The sequence below is a fragment of the Strix aluco genome, chromosome 8, assembly GCF_031877795.1.
Source record: "Strix aluco isolate bStrAlu1 chromosome 8, bStrAlu1.hap1, whole genome shotgun sequence".
NCBI lineage: Eukaryota > Metazoa > Chordata > Aves > Strigiformes > Strigidae > Strix > Strix aluco.
This window is the reverse complement of record NC_133938.1, coordinates 11,104,655-11,118,424: the sequence shown is the minus strand read 5'-3', so window position 1 is coordinate 11,118,424 and position 13,770 is coordinate 11,104,655. Positions and strand designations below refer to the sequence as shown.

The 13,770-nt window shown below is 43.8% G+C and overlaps 1 protein-coding gene across 1 annotated transcript; it reads right to left on the bottom strand.

The window, feature by feature from the left end:
- Positions 1–1,854: 1,854 nt before the first annotated feature.
- IPP (intracisternal A particle-promoted polypeptide) lies at positions 1,855–12,880 on the bottom strand. The gene is made up of 8 exons (XM_074832147.1): positions 8,745–12,880; positions 8,200–8,631; positions 7,727–7,882; positions 6,822–6,989; positions 5,896–6,033; positions 5,469–5,591; positions 4,575–4,795; positions 1,855–3,679 (listed from the first exon to the last, which is right to left on the bottom strand). The coding sequence occupies exons 1-8, from the start codon at positions 9,454–9,456 to the stop codon at positions 3,455–3,457; spliced, it is 2,175 nt and encodes a 724-aa protein (XP_074688248.1). The 5' UTR covers positions 9,457–12,880; the 3' UTR covers positions 1,855–3,454.
- Between the last annotated feature and the right edge of the window lie 890 nt (positions 12,881–13,770).

The window sequence follows — 13,770 nt, the reverse complement described above, 5'->3', positions numbered from 1 at the left end:
TGTGTCATAATGTTATGTGGTGGGAAGAACAACTGTGTAGTCATAAACAGTAATAAGGTGAAAGCAGTTCTAGTTTAGTGTTTAGCAGCAGAGAATTATGCAAAAGTACATATATGTTCAATTCCTATGTTGTGGAACAGAAGTCTTATTTCACCTGAATTATTTCCCTATTGAAAATGCTATGTGATTAAGTGCTAGTCAGGTAAGAAAGGATAGGCAAGGTTTGTTTGTGATGGCAAGCCAAGGTCAGCGCTCACCTAAGATGTCATTCAGCTGTTGTGATGGAGTGGGGAAAGCTAGAAGGGCAAGCTTTGTATCTTGGACAAGGCGCCCCAAGAGACAGAAGGTTAGCTTCCTATTCAGGCTTACTGAAATAAAAAAGGATAACTGAGCCATCTGTTCCTAGGTTTTGTTTGGACTTAGGGCTGCCTAAGCCAAGGAAGCTGCATGCAACATAGCCATAAAGATCTGTCATACTCCTAAAGTACTATCAGCTGAGGGTACGACACATGGACGAATATATGATATGACACAAGGACTCAATTGCTGGCACTAAGAGCTCGGATAATGGGATTCAGAGTAGTTTGTGTCTTCTCCCTCCTCAAAATTCATTTTATTTGAGCACCCAGGGCAGGTACAAATGGACTTGGAGCCTGTAAACCCTCCATGATGGGCCAGTTACTGAAAACTCTGCAGAAGCATATGCTCTTTGTAATTAAGTCTTCCTAACACACCATGTAGGGGAAGAAGATACAACCTAAGTCACATGGCTTTCTTTTCTAGCCTCAGCTACCTCAAGAAACTGATGAAACTATGCGGGTATATTTACTGTGGGCTTTTTATCTTAACACTTAAGTACAGTGTAAGATGCAGGAAGAAAGCTGAAAAGTGACATCCACACAGTCTTGGGGCCAATTTAGACAATTGTGATAATTCCTCTTACAGCACTATTCTTCATCGTTGTTCTATACAGAATGGAGCACATACTGTCACTGAAGATTTGTTATTTGTTCATTCTGCAATGAACAGACGTTTAAGAAATCTGTCTATCCTGAAGATAGAACCATCTTCCTACATGGTATTCCTGTAACAGCAACTATGTACATGAGCCTCAGACTTCTGTAACCTGTTAACCTTCACACGTTAACAGCATCATAGCTCTGAAACAGCAATATAGTTCAGTGCTCTGAATATAAAGAAAGTTTAGTTTGTGAATGAAAACATTTCTTCTGTTCTTTCTTACTTAAAAAACATTTTGTCTGAGATGGGTCCAGAGAAGAATACTGCCTTTGGTTTGATTCAGGGAAAGAGGTGCTGAGTATCGGAGACCATAATCAACTGACTTCACAGTTTTGTTCAAACACAAGTGATAGAATCAACTATAAAAACTGAATAAGGTAACTTCATAAAACAGCAGACTCCCTCAAGCTCCACAAAACAATAAAGTTTGCAGGTAGGGATCAGAAGTGAATGGGTAGTTCCCAAACTAATAAAAACATGCTAACATAATGTTTCCCAAATGGTTCACAAGGGATCCTGAAATGTAAAGAAGAGAGCCTAAGAAATATTACCTATCATTTGATCCCAGAGAGGGCTGCACAGAGCTGGCAAAGCAGCCAGACTTCTACAAAGTCTGAGTGATTTTATACTGAGAAGAGAAATACATCAGTGTTTTACTACAGAAGTGTGTTACTTGCACCTTTCAAATAGTCAACATTTATAAACCATCTTTTCCTGGTATCCTACTGGGAAATAGGATTTCCAGTAAAAAAACCCCCAAAACCTATTATATGAAAGTGGCAGTGATACAACTCATTATGACAGGAAAGCACCCTATTCAAGAGCATTCCACAGTCAGTTCTGAAAATGCACTTTATTATGAAAAACTGTCTAAAACAAGATTAAACTTGAGGAAAAAAAGACAGAATAAACATTAGTTCACACATAAGAAATCCTTTTGAAGTAAAAGCATACACAAGATTATAGAACGATCAGAGAAACAAATGCTCCATTGTCTAGCATGTTTTTGCCTGGCAATCTCCCAACCCTATGTTAGAATGTAAGACCTAGATTCTAAGGTACCTGCTACACTCACCTTGGAGGATTTTATTCATGTATTAATTTTACACAGGGGATATTGACCTAGACAGCATGAATGCTCCTTTGTCTACACAGTGCAGGCTTCCTGTTTTGTGACATTCCAGTTGTGGTTTTGTGTTCTAGAATAACACTGTCTATCAAAGTTCAAACAGCCTTATTTCAGACTCCATCCAAATCATCCACAGCTGTGCAGAAAATGCAATCATATTGTGCAAAAAGCAACTTCAAGTACGTTAATTAAATGAATCTAGAAATAACTCCAAACTCCTAGCAGTATTGTTCTACTAAGTGTATCCAAGCTAAATACAAACTCCTCAAGACAAAATACACTATTATCATTTTAATGCTGAATGCAGCTAATTCTATCAAAATGCTCTGTCTGCTCAAATTTGGAAGAGGTAGGAGATAAGATGTAGCAAGAAGGAATGTGTGTACCTTGCAGAATAGCATGTATTCCAATGCCAAGTCTCAGCATGTGTAACACAGGGTAAAACACATTTAACTAAGGAAAAAAAAATAAAAAAAGGGCAAAAGGCTTTCCCTATGTTTTTATACTAAGAGCAGTCCTAAACAGAACAGCTAATCTAATAAATAGCATTTCCATTTAAAATTCATCAGAGCTTACACAAAAAGGAGCTCTACTGTCATCACCGATACCACTGGGAAGAAAAGCCTGTGCTGAAGTGGAATGACATTATTGGAACTGTGAGAATAACCTTCCAGAACAGGAAATTCTCAGCCACTCACCATCCAAGTCAGTGGAGTGGCCAAGAAGTAAATATCCAATTCATACTGCATGCCTGTCATTTCCAGCAGCAACAAAGAGGCTCAAATGCATCAAAGTCATAAGTACCACGTCTTTCCTATCTGTTATCTTCTCTTCCTTGTTTTCTGCCAGAAAAGGACATTCAATGCTAACCAAGTAGCCCATCTGCTCTTATCTACAGGTGACCCCTAGCTGTCTGTAGTACCCTCTTTCCAGATTGTAAGGCCAGCTAAAGATGCTAGCTTTGGTGCATCTTAAAGAGTTAACAACGTGATTAATGTCTCTAATGTGCTGGAATGATTTCTTCAGATTTTTACAGGGCAAATTCACCATTTATTTCAGTGAGCTTAATCCAGTCATAAGGGGCACTCCTACTCTTAACAGAGTATTTCCTCAGACAGACATTGGATGAGCCAGTTTGAAGGGCAAGAGTTTTAGTATTTCCTTCTGCTCAGGAAAAGCCCTCTGATCTAATTCTCCACTGTCTCTACTGAAGCTCTGGTGTTAGAAGAGGCTTCTGGCCAATGAAACCAGAAATCTGAGGAGACAGATTTACTCATTCCTTGAATGAGTTTTCTTCTTTGTGTTTTACAGCACAGCTACACCTCCTTCGCAGCGGCTGGTGATCATGTTGGCAATTTCAGTCCAACTGTCCATATGAGGGTTATAAACTTCAACAGAGTCAGAGGTTACCGGAGCAGCAAAATCATGACTGGGAGCTCGGCCTCCCGAGGCATAAAGAAATCCATTTGCAGCCACAACACAGACACCAGCTCTTGGTATCTTCATTGATGCAACTTCAACCCACTTTTCCTAATGAAAAGGTGAAAGAGTCAACAAATACTTTCAGGGTAAGCCCCAATTCTGATAAAAGTAACTTTTAAAGCTTAAAAGACTGAAACAAAAACCACTATGCATACACTTCACAGGCTGAAATATGGTATGTATACAGTATCAAGAGGATTATCAAGACTAACGACAACACCTTCATGAGCGGTCAAAATCATGCTAGTGGCTAAAAAGCAGATCACGTACTGTCTGTACACAACCGCCCTCCCTTTCTTCAGTCACTGCAAGACGCAGTCTGTCTCCAAAATAGAGAATGGTACACTGGATTATGCTCCACTTTTAACCCTAGCGAAGATGAGCTCTCTCATCTCTCTCCAAAGAGCATCACAGAAACATGAGCAATAATAGTCAGGAATAATTTCTTATCATATTCAAAAGCTTAAGTGTTCAAAGTGATTTTTTTAGTCATGCTGAAACACCACTACATTCTGATGCAGAAGAAAGATCCTCAACTTTTGCAACAAAGGGCAACTCTTACTTTTTCAGGGATTTTTTTCCTCTCTCGTCAGATTATTGACCATTCTATTGCAGAGGGGGCATCTATCCCCCCATCCTAACCCTAATAAGTATTTACCAAACTACAGAATATCTATGCATCATCAGTATTGGTTAGCTTTCAGTTTCCCAAAAGCATGCATGTAATCTTCATAAACATTCCACTGAGTCAGATAGCAAGATTCTACAGGGTGGTTAGGACAGACAGACCCCGAGGTCACTGAAGTTTTGTTTCAATCAGATTACCAGCCAGTAGTGAAAAGAAATAGAATTTTCAACCGTTTTCTTTTTAAAGAAAGGAAGCAGGCATCTTACACAAAGTTGATGCAATCTACACTTATGAAAGAAAGGGGCTCTACCATACCTCTTCAAAGGAGTATTTTTCTACAGTAGCAAGTGCATCCTGAGATTCATTCCAGCCTCCCACGGCATAGATACAATCGTTGAGAGCAGCTACACCAAGATAGGCTCTTTGGGTGCTCATTGGAGCAAGCTCAGACCAACGTTTAGATATTGGGTCGTAGACTTCAACAGAACGTAGCTCTACTCCTTCATTGCTGATACCACCAATAACATAAATCAAACCTGTAGAAACAGAGTTTTTCCTCTATTAGGTTTCATAATAGAAAGGTTTGAAAGAGAGGAAACGTTTGTTACAAGTTTCAGCCTGACATTGAGATGGTTTAAGAATGCCAGATAAAAGTCCCCCATTTGTCCAGTAGTAGCATACATAAAGCTCTCAAATGAGTAACTTGAGGTTCAAGCACTAGAAGCTCTGATGAAAGCACTAATTAATCAAGTGTAGGGGAGAGAATTCAGAAGGCTGCAACTGCTGACCAGGCCTGGGTCAAATGCTTAATAAGCACATTTATAGATCAAGTCTTTAGACATATCTTAAAATAACCTGTGGTAACTCTATAAACTGTCACAAAGACACACACAAACACAAATATGGGAGGTAAATAAAAGCAGTATCAGAAAGGACAATCAACTGTTAAAGACTAGCTGGATAACCACAGTGGCAGCCACATAAAAATGTTTTCATGAGATAAAAGGCAGAAGACAGAGAACTTTACAGTCTTTAAGTTCTGTAGAATTAGAAGTATGGTACTAGAAGGACATATAAGTGAGGCAGAAGCTTGTGCAACTGACAGCATAGTACAAGACATGTATATTTATGTTTCATGACTGAAACATAAAGCCTCAAAATCCAACAGCTCTTGGAACTGTTTATGGATACAAACTTAACAATAGTCACCTTGCATTTCACAACACCCGAAGTAGTAACGGGGCACAGCCATGCTTCCCACCACATCCCAACTATTTTCTTCAGGATCAAATCTCTCAATTGTGTTGCCAATCTCTGCTCCAACCCAACCTCCTGCAAATAACAGCAAACACAGGAAAGAATTCAATGGCATGAAGCTTGTGTGTTAGGTGCATTTTTAGGCATACGGTGCACTGTTCCAGGACAGGCTAATTCTGAAACCAGCATGCAATCTACAATGGAAATAAGTTGTAACTGAACAATAACTAATTCACAAAGATTTAGTATACTAATGCTCGTGTAAACATCTGTTTTTCCAAACTTAAGTTTGAAAATTTGCAACACCAAGATGTAATATTTAAGATCAAATCAATTTGCAAGGATTAACACCTTTAAAATTAGCTTCACCCAAACTTACCCAAAGCATAGATAGCACCATAGCATGTGCACACTCCCAGTCCACAACGGGGATGGTTCATGGAAGCCACAGTGGTCCACTGCTTAGTAACAGGATCATAACATTCAGTGCAGTCAAAAATCATTGAGTTGTCCTCACCTGCATAGTAAGAGCAAGAACAGAGAGAGGGGAAACAATGTTTTTCACTGCAGATACAGAAGCATTCTTCAACTCCTTCCAGGACAGACAACATTGGAATACAAGACCTTCCTTTCAGCTAGCCAAATGGCCAATGTAGAAAAAGCTTTTTTATACCTAGAACTGAATCATCACCCGTAACAGTTTTCATCAACAGTTCCCTGAAACATTACTGAAAACATCAGAGGGGTGCTACACACTTTCTACTCCATAGCACAACTGACAGGGTTTTTGAGACCAAAGAATGTGTTCTGTGGTGACAAAAACAGTATATATATGTATTCTTTAATGATGGGCTAGTAGAGCTACTCATCACATCCTCGTGCAAACATACATAACAAGCCTTTCCAGGTAGGCAGACCACAAGTGGTCTGTCCTGTACAGCGGCCTTTTATGCTATGGGCTTCTGCTAGCCTACAAGGGAGAAAAGAAATGCTATTAGCGGTGGTACACAAAGTCCACAGAATATCCAACATCTCTTAGTATATCTGCACATGTCCATATGCTTACCTGTCAGTTGCTGTACCATGAGGAGAGAGCAGCTTAGTAAAAAATGGCCAACACAGGAGCCCAAACAGGCATTCACAGAGCAGTGATGGTAGAGAACCATCAATTGGTACTGTGTCTAAAAGTTGTATTATCTACTGTTGGGTTCCTCAGAACCACTTAAAGGAAGAATAATTTTAAAGACCTCCATCCATGCATTCTCTAGTATCTGTGTAACAAAGAAAACACGTTTCAGCTGTTACCTCCGATGGCATAGACCATTCCTCCCACCACAGCCACACCTAGCCCACTCCGGGCCTGGTGGAGAGAGGACACTGTGGTCCAGTAGTGGCTGAAGGTGTCAAATCGCTCCACACAGCTGAGGGCTCTACTGTCACTCCAGCGTCCTCCTTGCAGTCGGGTGTACCCACCTAGAAAGTAAGCGGAAAGATCACGGCTGAGTAAGAGCTTCCTGCTCATCCCCACGCTCCTATATCTAAACCATCAAAAAAATTACAGTAACAGCCACTAGCCACTTTTAGTAGGAATTAGACTTTTCTAAGTAGCATTGTTTCTCCAGCACACAAGGAATAATGGTCACCTTGAGGGTCACGTAACTTGTGCCTGAGCTCACAACACTACAAATATTACCATTTGTGTTCTTACTAAAGACCAGCCAACAGCCTTTGCTATCTTAAGTCTGTGTTACTTTCCAGAGTGAAACAAGAGCATTCCCTTCCAATACAAAGCTGCAACTTTGCTGAAAACTTGCAATTTCAAGTAACCCATCACACAAACTAGAATATTCCAGACAGAAAAAACTTCAACCTTCAGAAGAACAAGGAGTGCACCGAATCTGCATACACTATTCCAGCAGTGAACCACGGGCAAATCCTCTGCTGATCTGCAGATTTCCACCCAAGGCAAATAATTTCTAGAAGGCAAATCTAGGCTTTGAATGCCATGTCACAGTGACATGAAATGTGAATGCTGCCCCTCTGTGCAATTCTAAGCAGAAAGCAGCTAAAATAGTAACTTAGCCAGATGAAATATTTTGCTATTTTTATATCTTTTGATTAAAAAAAAAATCCAGTATCTCCTTCAACACTGTAATATGAGATACTACTTCATAATTTGTTTTACAAGGTTCAAACAGCCACATTCTAACCTACTGCATAAAGGTACTTCCTGGCTTTCCTCCGGGGACGACCTTTAGAAGCTTGCAGAAAACTGCTGACCTTGTTCTCTTTGGGAGATTTACAGACTTCACAATATTCTTTCAACAGAGTTTGCAGGGCCACCCGAAGGCTGAAATCTGGAATACCTAGAGGGAAAAAGCAGATGAAAAAAGGCATAGTGAAATATTACAGACAAGAAGTAACTGTTGTAGAAAAGTTACTAGCTTCTCCTAAAACAGCAGACAAATCAAGATTGCCTACTTCTATAAGACTTTTTTGAAAGCATGTTTTAAAGTAAGCTGTGCTCATTCATTAAAAAGTAGAATTTGTTTGGACAGAGTAAAATCTTTTCAATCATCATGCTATTAACTCAAAAAAGTCCATCAAAATCCAGTAACTCGGAATGACACATTGTTTGCTCAAATCCAAACATCTGGTATTGTTTCTTCCTTCTTTCACTTACTTTCTATGTATTTTAGCAGCCTTTGTGCCGGTAGCAGAGGGAATCGAACAGGCTCCAGCACTTCTACGACGTGTTTCTTTCTTTTTCCCACATCCTTCAAAATCCATTGCATTGCTGCTATGAAAACCTGGTACTCGTCCTCGATGCTGAGGTCCTCGCTTCGCAGTATCTTGATCAGCTGCTCTTTCGTCAGGGCCAGGAACTCCTCCCCGCTCTGCACCTCCGGGAAGTGCGCGTGGATGTAGCTCTCGGTGAACTCCATCAGGTCGTGACAGGCGATCTGCTCGGAGAACTGGAAGAGGCCGACGCAGTTCAGCGGGTCGATTTGCCCCTTCAGGAACTCGCAGCAGAGCTCCACCACCTCGGTGAGCTGCAGCATGTCGGCGGCGACGATCAGCTCCTGAACGTTGTGCTCCCCGATGCTCACCACCCCTGCGGGCACGCACACGACAGCGGGCTCCGCTCGAGGCTGCGGCCGTCGGGCAACCGCCGCCCCAGCCGGCCCGCCCGGCCACCGTCCCCGCCGCCACCCCGCCGGCCGTTACCTGTGTAGATGAAGTCGAGGAGCGTGTGAAAGGTGCCCGCCTCGACGCCCGTGATCCGCACCACATCCCGCCCGGACTCCTTCATGCCGCCCGCGAAGAGCGCCGCGAAGTAGGGGCTGCTGGCCGCCAGCACCAGGCGGTGCACGGCGAACGCCTCCGGGCCCACCTCCAGCCGCACGTCGCAGAAGCTCTGCCCGGCCCGCAGGCGGTTGATCTGGGCCAGGAGGAGGCGGGCGTGCCGGTCGGAGAAGGAGCTGCCGCCGCCGCCTTTGCCCGCCGCGGCGCTCGCCATCGCGCTCCCCGAGCTGGCGGCACCTCCCCGCCCCCGCCGCCCTGAGGGGCAGCGCTGGCGCATGCGCTCCGGCGCCCGGCTCTGCTCGTCCACGGCGCATGCGCGGGGAGCGGGGGGGGCCGTTGGCGGGAAGGTGCGGTGGCCCCGCTGAGGGGCGGTGTCTGGCGACGGTGGGTTGTGTGAACGGGCCCGCCGAGGTCTCCTGGGTGCTGAGCACCCTTCTCCCTCGGCGGGCGTGGGAGGTGGATCTGCCCTGGTTGCGGTATGTCTGTCTGATCCTTTGTCTGTGTGCTTGCCCCACAGGCACCTCTGGCCACCGCACCGTGAGGAGATTGTTTGTTTGTGGTTAAAGTTGGTCCCCTGGTAGGCTTGCTCACTGTGCCTGGTGCCAGGGTAACTGGTGAACGGCAGATGAGCCATCACCTTACTCACTGCCTTCACAGTCTCTGTCCCTCAGTCATATTCCCCTCAGGCATGCTTTTGCAAACTGGGTTTCTAGCCGCTCTAATCTGTGCTTGTGAAAGAGAAACATGTCAGTGTTGGGGAGAAACCACAGCTACCATCTGCCTGGCGGAACCCCAGAGACGGGAGATGGGGGGAGCTGCCTGTCGTTAGCTCAGAACTGTGGCATTAGAGCTGGCACTGACCGGAGGCAGAGTCAGCCCTCGCGCCCCCTTTCTCTAGTGTCATGCCATGTTTGGGCCTTCCTCTTCATTCCAGCACGGATGTTTCATCACAGTGCCCTGTAGCAGTACCATGTGGGCCACTGGGGTCAGCACTGATCCTGAGGCACAGCATGCTTCTGCCTTAGTCTGTATAATTCACTGAGTCACTGCATGCCTGAGCACTGACCGAGGGATGGGCATCATATACTGAGTTACATGCACACGGTCACTGGGTCTGACAGAGCTGGCAATGATTCTGAGAGAAAAGCATCCCTCCTGAGTTTTCCACAACTATTCCAGCAACATGACATGCAGCCAAAGCAAAAAGCAATCAGAGAGCCTCTTGGAATACTTCCATATCTATTTACTGTGAGACTGAGAAAGAAAAACATGTCTGCTTACAGTTACAATGGTCATGGCCCCTCAGGCTTTTCTCATGATTCTGCATTTCATTGTAATAACTTTTAAATATGCTTCTGGAAGGAATCAGAATCGTGATACTCTCTGGGGACTGTTGGTTTCTCCATTCATCAGCATTACATTCTTGACAGTAGAGTGGTAAAACTACCTTTCAAGCTGGTCTTAGAAAAATACCCATAGAAAATATAGATCTAGATAGAAAAATAAAGTTTCTGCAAGCACACACAATTGAATGCATGCTGATATAACTCAGTATAAATTTTAAGCTAGGCTAATAAATGCGTTGAGATTTTTCTTTCATTGATGAATCAGTAAAAGAAACCAGACCCCTCTCGTGCTGACATTTTATTCATTGGAAGTGGCCTGTGAGTAAAAGGCTTAGAATTCTCCTAAATGCCAGTGGCTCAGTCGCTGGCTGATGTCAGCTGTTAGACACTTGGCCAGTACTAGGATTTCACACCACAGCGCCAAATTTACAGACACAAAATAGCGTTGCTGAGACTGCTAATTTTGCCCTGAAGGCCTGTCCTGTACTGTATTAATGTGGTTGAATGGTTCTGCCTCCAGAAGAGGGCACTGCTTCAGCATGTTTCTTCTGTAACCACATAGAAGCTCTACAAGATGGAGCTAATGCTCCCATATGCTATTTTGCTTCCCCCCAGACAAGCTGTAGATTTTCAAGAATAAGCCTGAAAGTACATTTGACAGCGAAAAAATTGCACTGTGTAATGAGGAGCCTTTTGATTAGTTAACACCAAGAGTGACAGTCATTCCAATGAAGGAATTAAAAATTTCTTCAATTTTAATTTAATAGGCTCCTAACATGATATTTGTCAATAAGCTACCTGAATGCTGACTGACATATAGGATAGGTGACAAGAAAGGCATGCTGTGTGCTCGTCAACGTGTCCCGCTGCTCACGCCTGCACAGAAGTGCTGCAGTCAGTGCAAAAACCCCTCAATGAGAAGAATCTCACAAACAAGTTATTCAGGCTTTCTCTTGAAAAACCCTCGTGCTGTGCCAGAGTGCCATGAAGCACTTCAGTCCTCCCTGTGTTATACCAGAGGCCCATGGCTGCTCAGATTTCCCTGGATGAAGTCTTCTCAGGAAAACCTTTCCAGATGCTGGAAGATGTTCTGCTGAGCTAAGCTGGTGTCTGTGCTCCCTCTCTCAAATGCTGCAGATGGTGCTGTTACTACAGGATGATACATTTGAACATGCAACAAAAATGGGTGACTAAAAGGTGTTGCATGTGTGCATGTTGTATTTCTCCTCTGTTACTGGAAGATCTTTGTTAGAGCTAAGTTTTTGGTTTTTTTTCCCCTGACCTCTGTAAAGATGGAGGGATTTTAGTCTCAAAGAACTAAAAAGAAAATAATTGATTTGAAAGTGTGGTTTTGCCTGTCTGTCTCTAGTCTGAAGCCTGCCCTTTATACCTATAACTTTAGGAATCATTTTGACTTGGTATTCAAGCAGTATTCTTACCATGCTTGGCTGCTAAAATTCTCTCTTGCAGTGGAGACGTGAAACTTGGGCCTTGACTATTTGTAGGTATGACAAACCCTGTGGGATGTTTTGTGATAAGGATGCACTTTCCACAAAAGTTAACCGGAATGTGCCAGGTCAAATTTCTCTCTCGGTTTCAATGGGTATGAAATCTTCACTTCCCGTTCCAAACTGCCGTGCATCTCTGCACTTTGTCTTCTGTGCTAAGGCATCTGCTATAATCTTTCAGTGATACAGTCAGTTGCTGTTTTAATTACTAATTACTCACTGTAGTTATTGTATTTTAATGCATTTGACCTACCAGAGGAGAGGTGTTGGACAGCCTCACCAAAATAGAAAGGAGTTTACTTTGTGTTTTTGTGTCCAGGTCACAAAACCTTCAGAGGATACAACCATTTTTGCTCTACTTCCCTAAGTTTCATAAGGACTTGAACTCAAACTTCCTGCAGGGAAGCCAAAATTGCAGAGGTGCAGAGCCAAACAAGAGTTTATGAAGACTAGAAATATCTGTAGTGCACTAAGCTGCATCTCTTACGCTTTCAAGACGCCCTCTCTCTGTCAAGGCCTAGGTTTGTCCAGGTGTCCCATTTCCTCCAGATGCCATTGTATGCCCAAGGCAATGACGCGGACCAGCAGTCTCTGTTGATGCACAGTTTAGTGAAGGGGTGGTGTTATGTGCTGCATGATGAATTTGGAGCCCCTAGTAGGGGTAAGATGAAAGAGGCTGCTGGAGTTCACACTCATGCAAGACAGAGGAGAGAAGAGGCTCCCTGGGTACTTTCAAGGTATTTCTCAAAGACAATGGTGATTAACCCATTATCACCCCAGTGGGACTGGTTATCATGTTGTCTACTCAGTCAAAAGCCTCTGTTAAGCTACAGACACTAGATTCTAATTAGATACCTGCATAAACCTGTTGTCAGCTTACGTTTTTGTGTGATACAGAAGCTTTAGTGGATGAAGAAGCTTCCCTTCAGGGCCTGAATGTTTCCCACCTCAGTGGGTAAAGGCATTGTGCTTCACAGTGAGATAACACATTTCCCAGACTTAAGCCAGGCATGAGAACACTCTCTCTTGGTAGGTTTGGGCCAGGCCCCAGAGCTATTACCTTCATTCCTGTGAGGGTTAATGAATCTTGATGATTACGTGTGTGTGTCTGCGTGTGTGTGTAGGGTAGAGGTCTGAACTGGAATTGACGCGAAGATGGAGAGCAAGAGGGATTCCCAAAGCTAGTCTTTCTGCACAGGCAGCTCCAGAACATAGGGCTTGTGTGAAAACTTTAAAGTTTTCACACTACCTGGGAGGTGGTGATGGCTGTGTCCATTTCTCAGCTGAACTGTTAATGGCTATGAGAACTGTAAAGCTCCTTGAAGTGCCATGCTGAATGATCCTCTCTCCTCTCCTCTCCTCTCCTCTCCTCTCCTCTCCTCTCCTCTCCTCTCCTCTCCTCTCCTCTCCTCTCCTCTCCTCTCCTCTCCTCTCCTCTCCTCTCCTCTCCTCTCCTCTCCTCTCCTCTCCTCTCCTCTCCTCTCCTCTCCTCTCCTCTCCTCTCCTCTCCTCTCCTCTCCTCTCCTCTCCTCTCCTCTCCTCTCCTCTCCTCTCCTCTCCTCTCCTTTTGAATTTGTAATTAAGTATTTTTATTACTTTCACTGTAATATGGCTTCAGGTAAAGGTGACATTAAGGTAACCACCTGATACCACAGTTGTCAGTTCAGACAGGTTTAGCATTCTTGAACGGGATATTGAGAAACTCTCCCAAGTATCCACATTGCACCAAAGGTACTGAGAAGCAGGCTGTGCTAGAGTCCAGCTGAGTGGGGTGATGCCCTCCAGCAACCAGCCATAGCCCGGGGAGCCTTTTGGCAGGCAGCAAAAGTGGGGAGCATGTCTGAGCTGCGAAAGCCTCTAGAGAGAATGTGGCATTCCCAGTGAGTAATGCACAAAAAATGGCTTGTGATTTCAGGAGCACTGGCAATATTTTGCTGCTGTCTGCTCCAGGCTTCACCTTCACAACAGTGTTGGGTCAAAAGGTGATTGACGTATGATAAGAAGTAATAAAAAAAGGAAAAAAACTTTTTCAGTCTTAAAGTATGCCCTAGCAATGAAAGGATTGTGTCATCTGACCTACTTGTGTGGAGAGGT

What these genes read in the sequence shown, in the direction of transcription:
- IPP (XM_074832147.1), bottom strand. Translation starts at nt 9,456, where the DNA reads ATGGCTCATCTGCCGTTCACCAGTTACCCTGGCACCAGGCACAGTGAG. An exon ending in GAAGTACCTTTATGCAGTAG is followed by an intron (nt 6,990 to 7,726) that starts GTTAGAATGTGG and finishes CTTACTTTCTAG; the next exon opens with GTGGGTACACCCGACTGCAA. An exon ending in AATGGTCTATGCCATCGGAG is followed by an intron (nt 6,034 to 6,821) that starts GTAACAGCTGAA and finishes CTTACTATGCAG; the next exon opens with GTGAGGACAACTCAATGATT.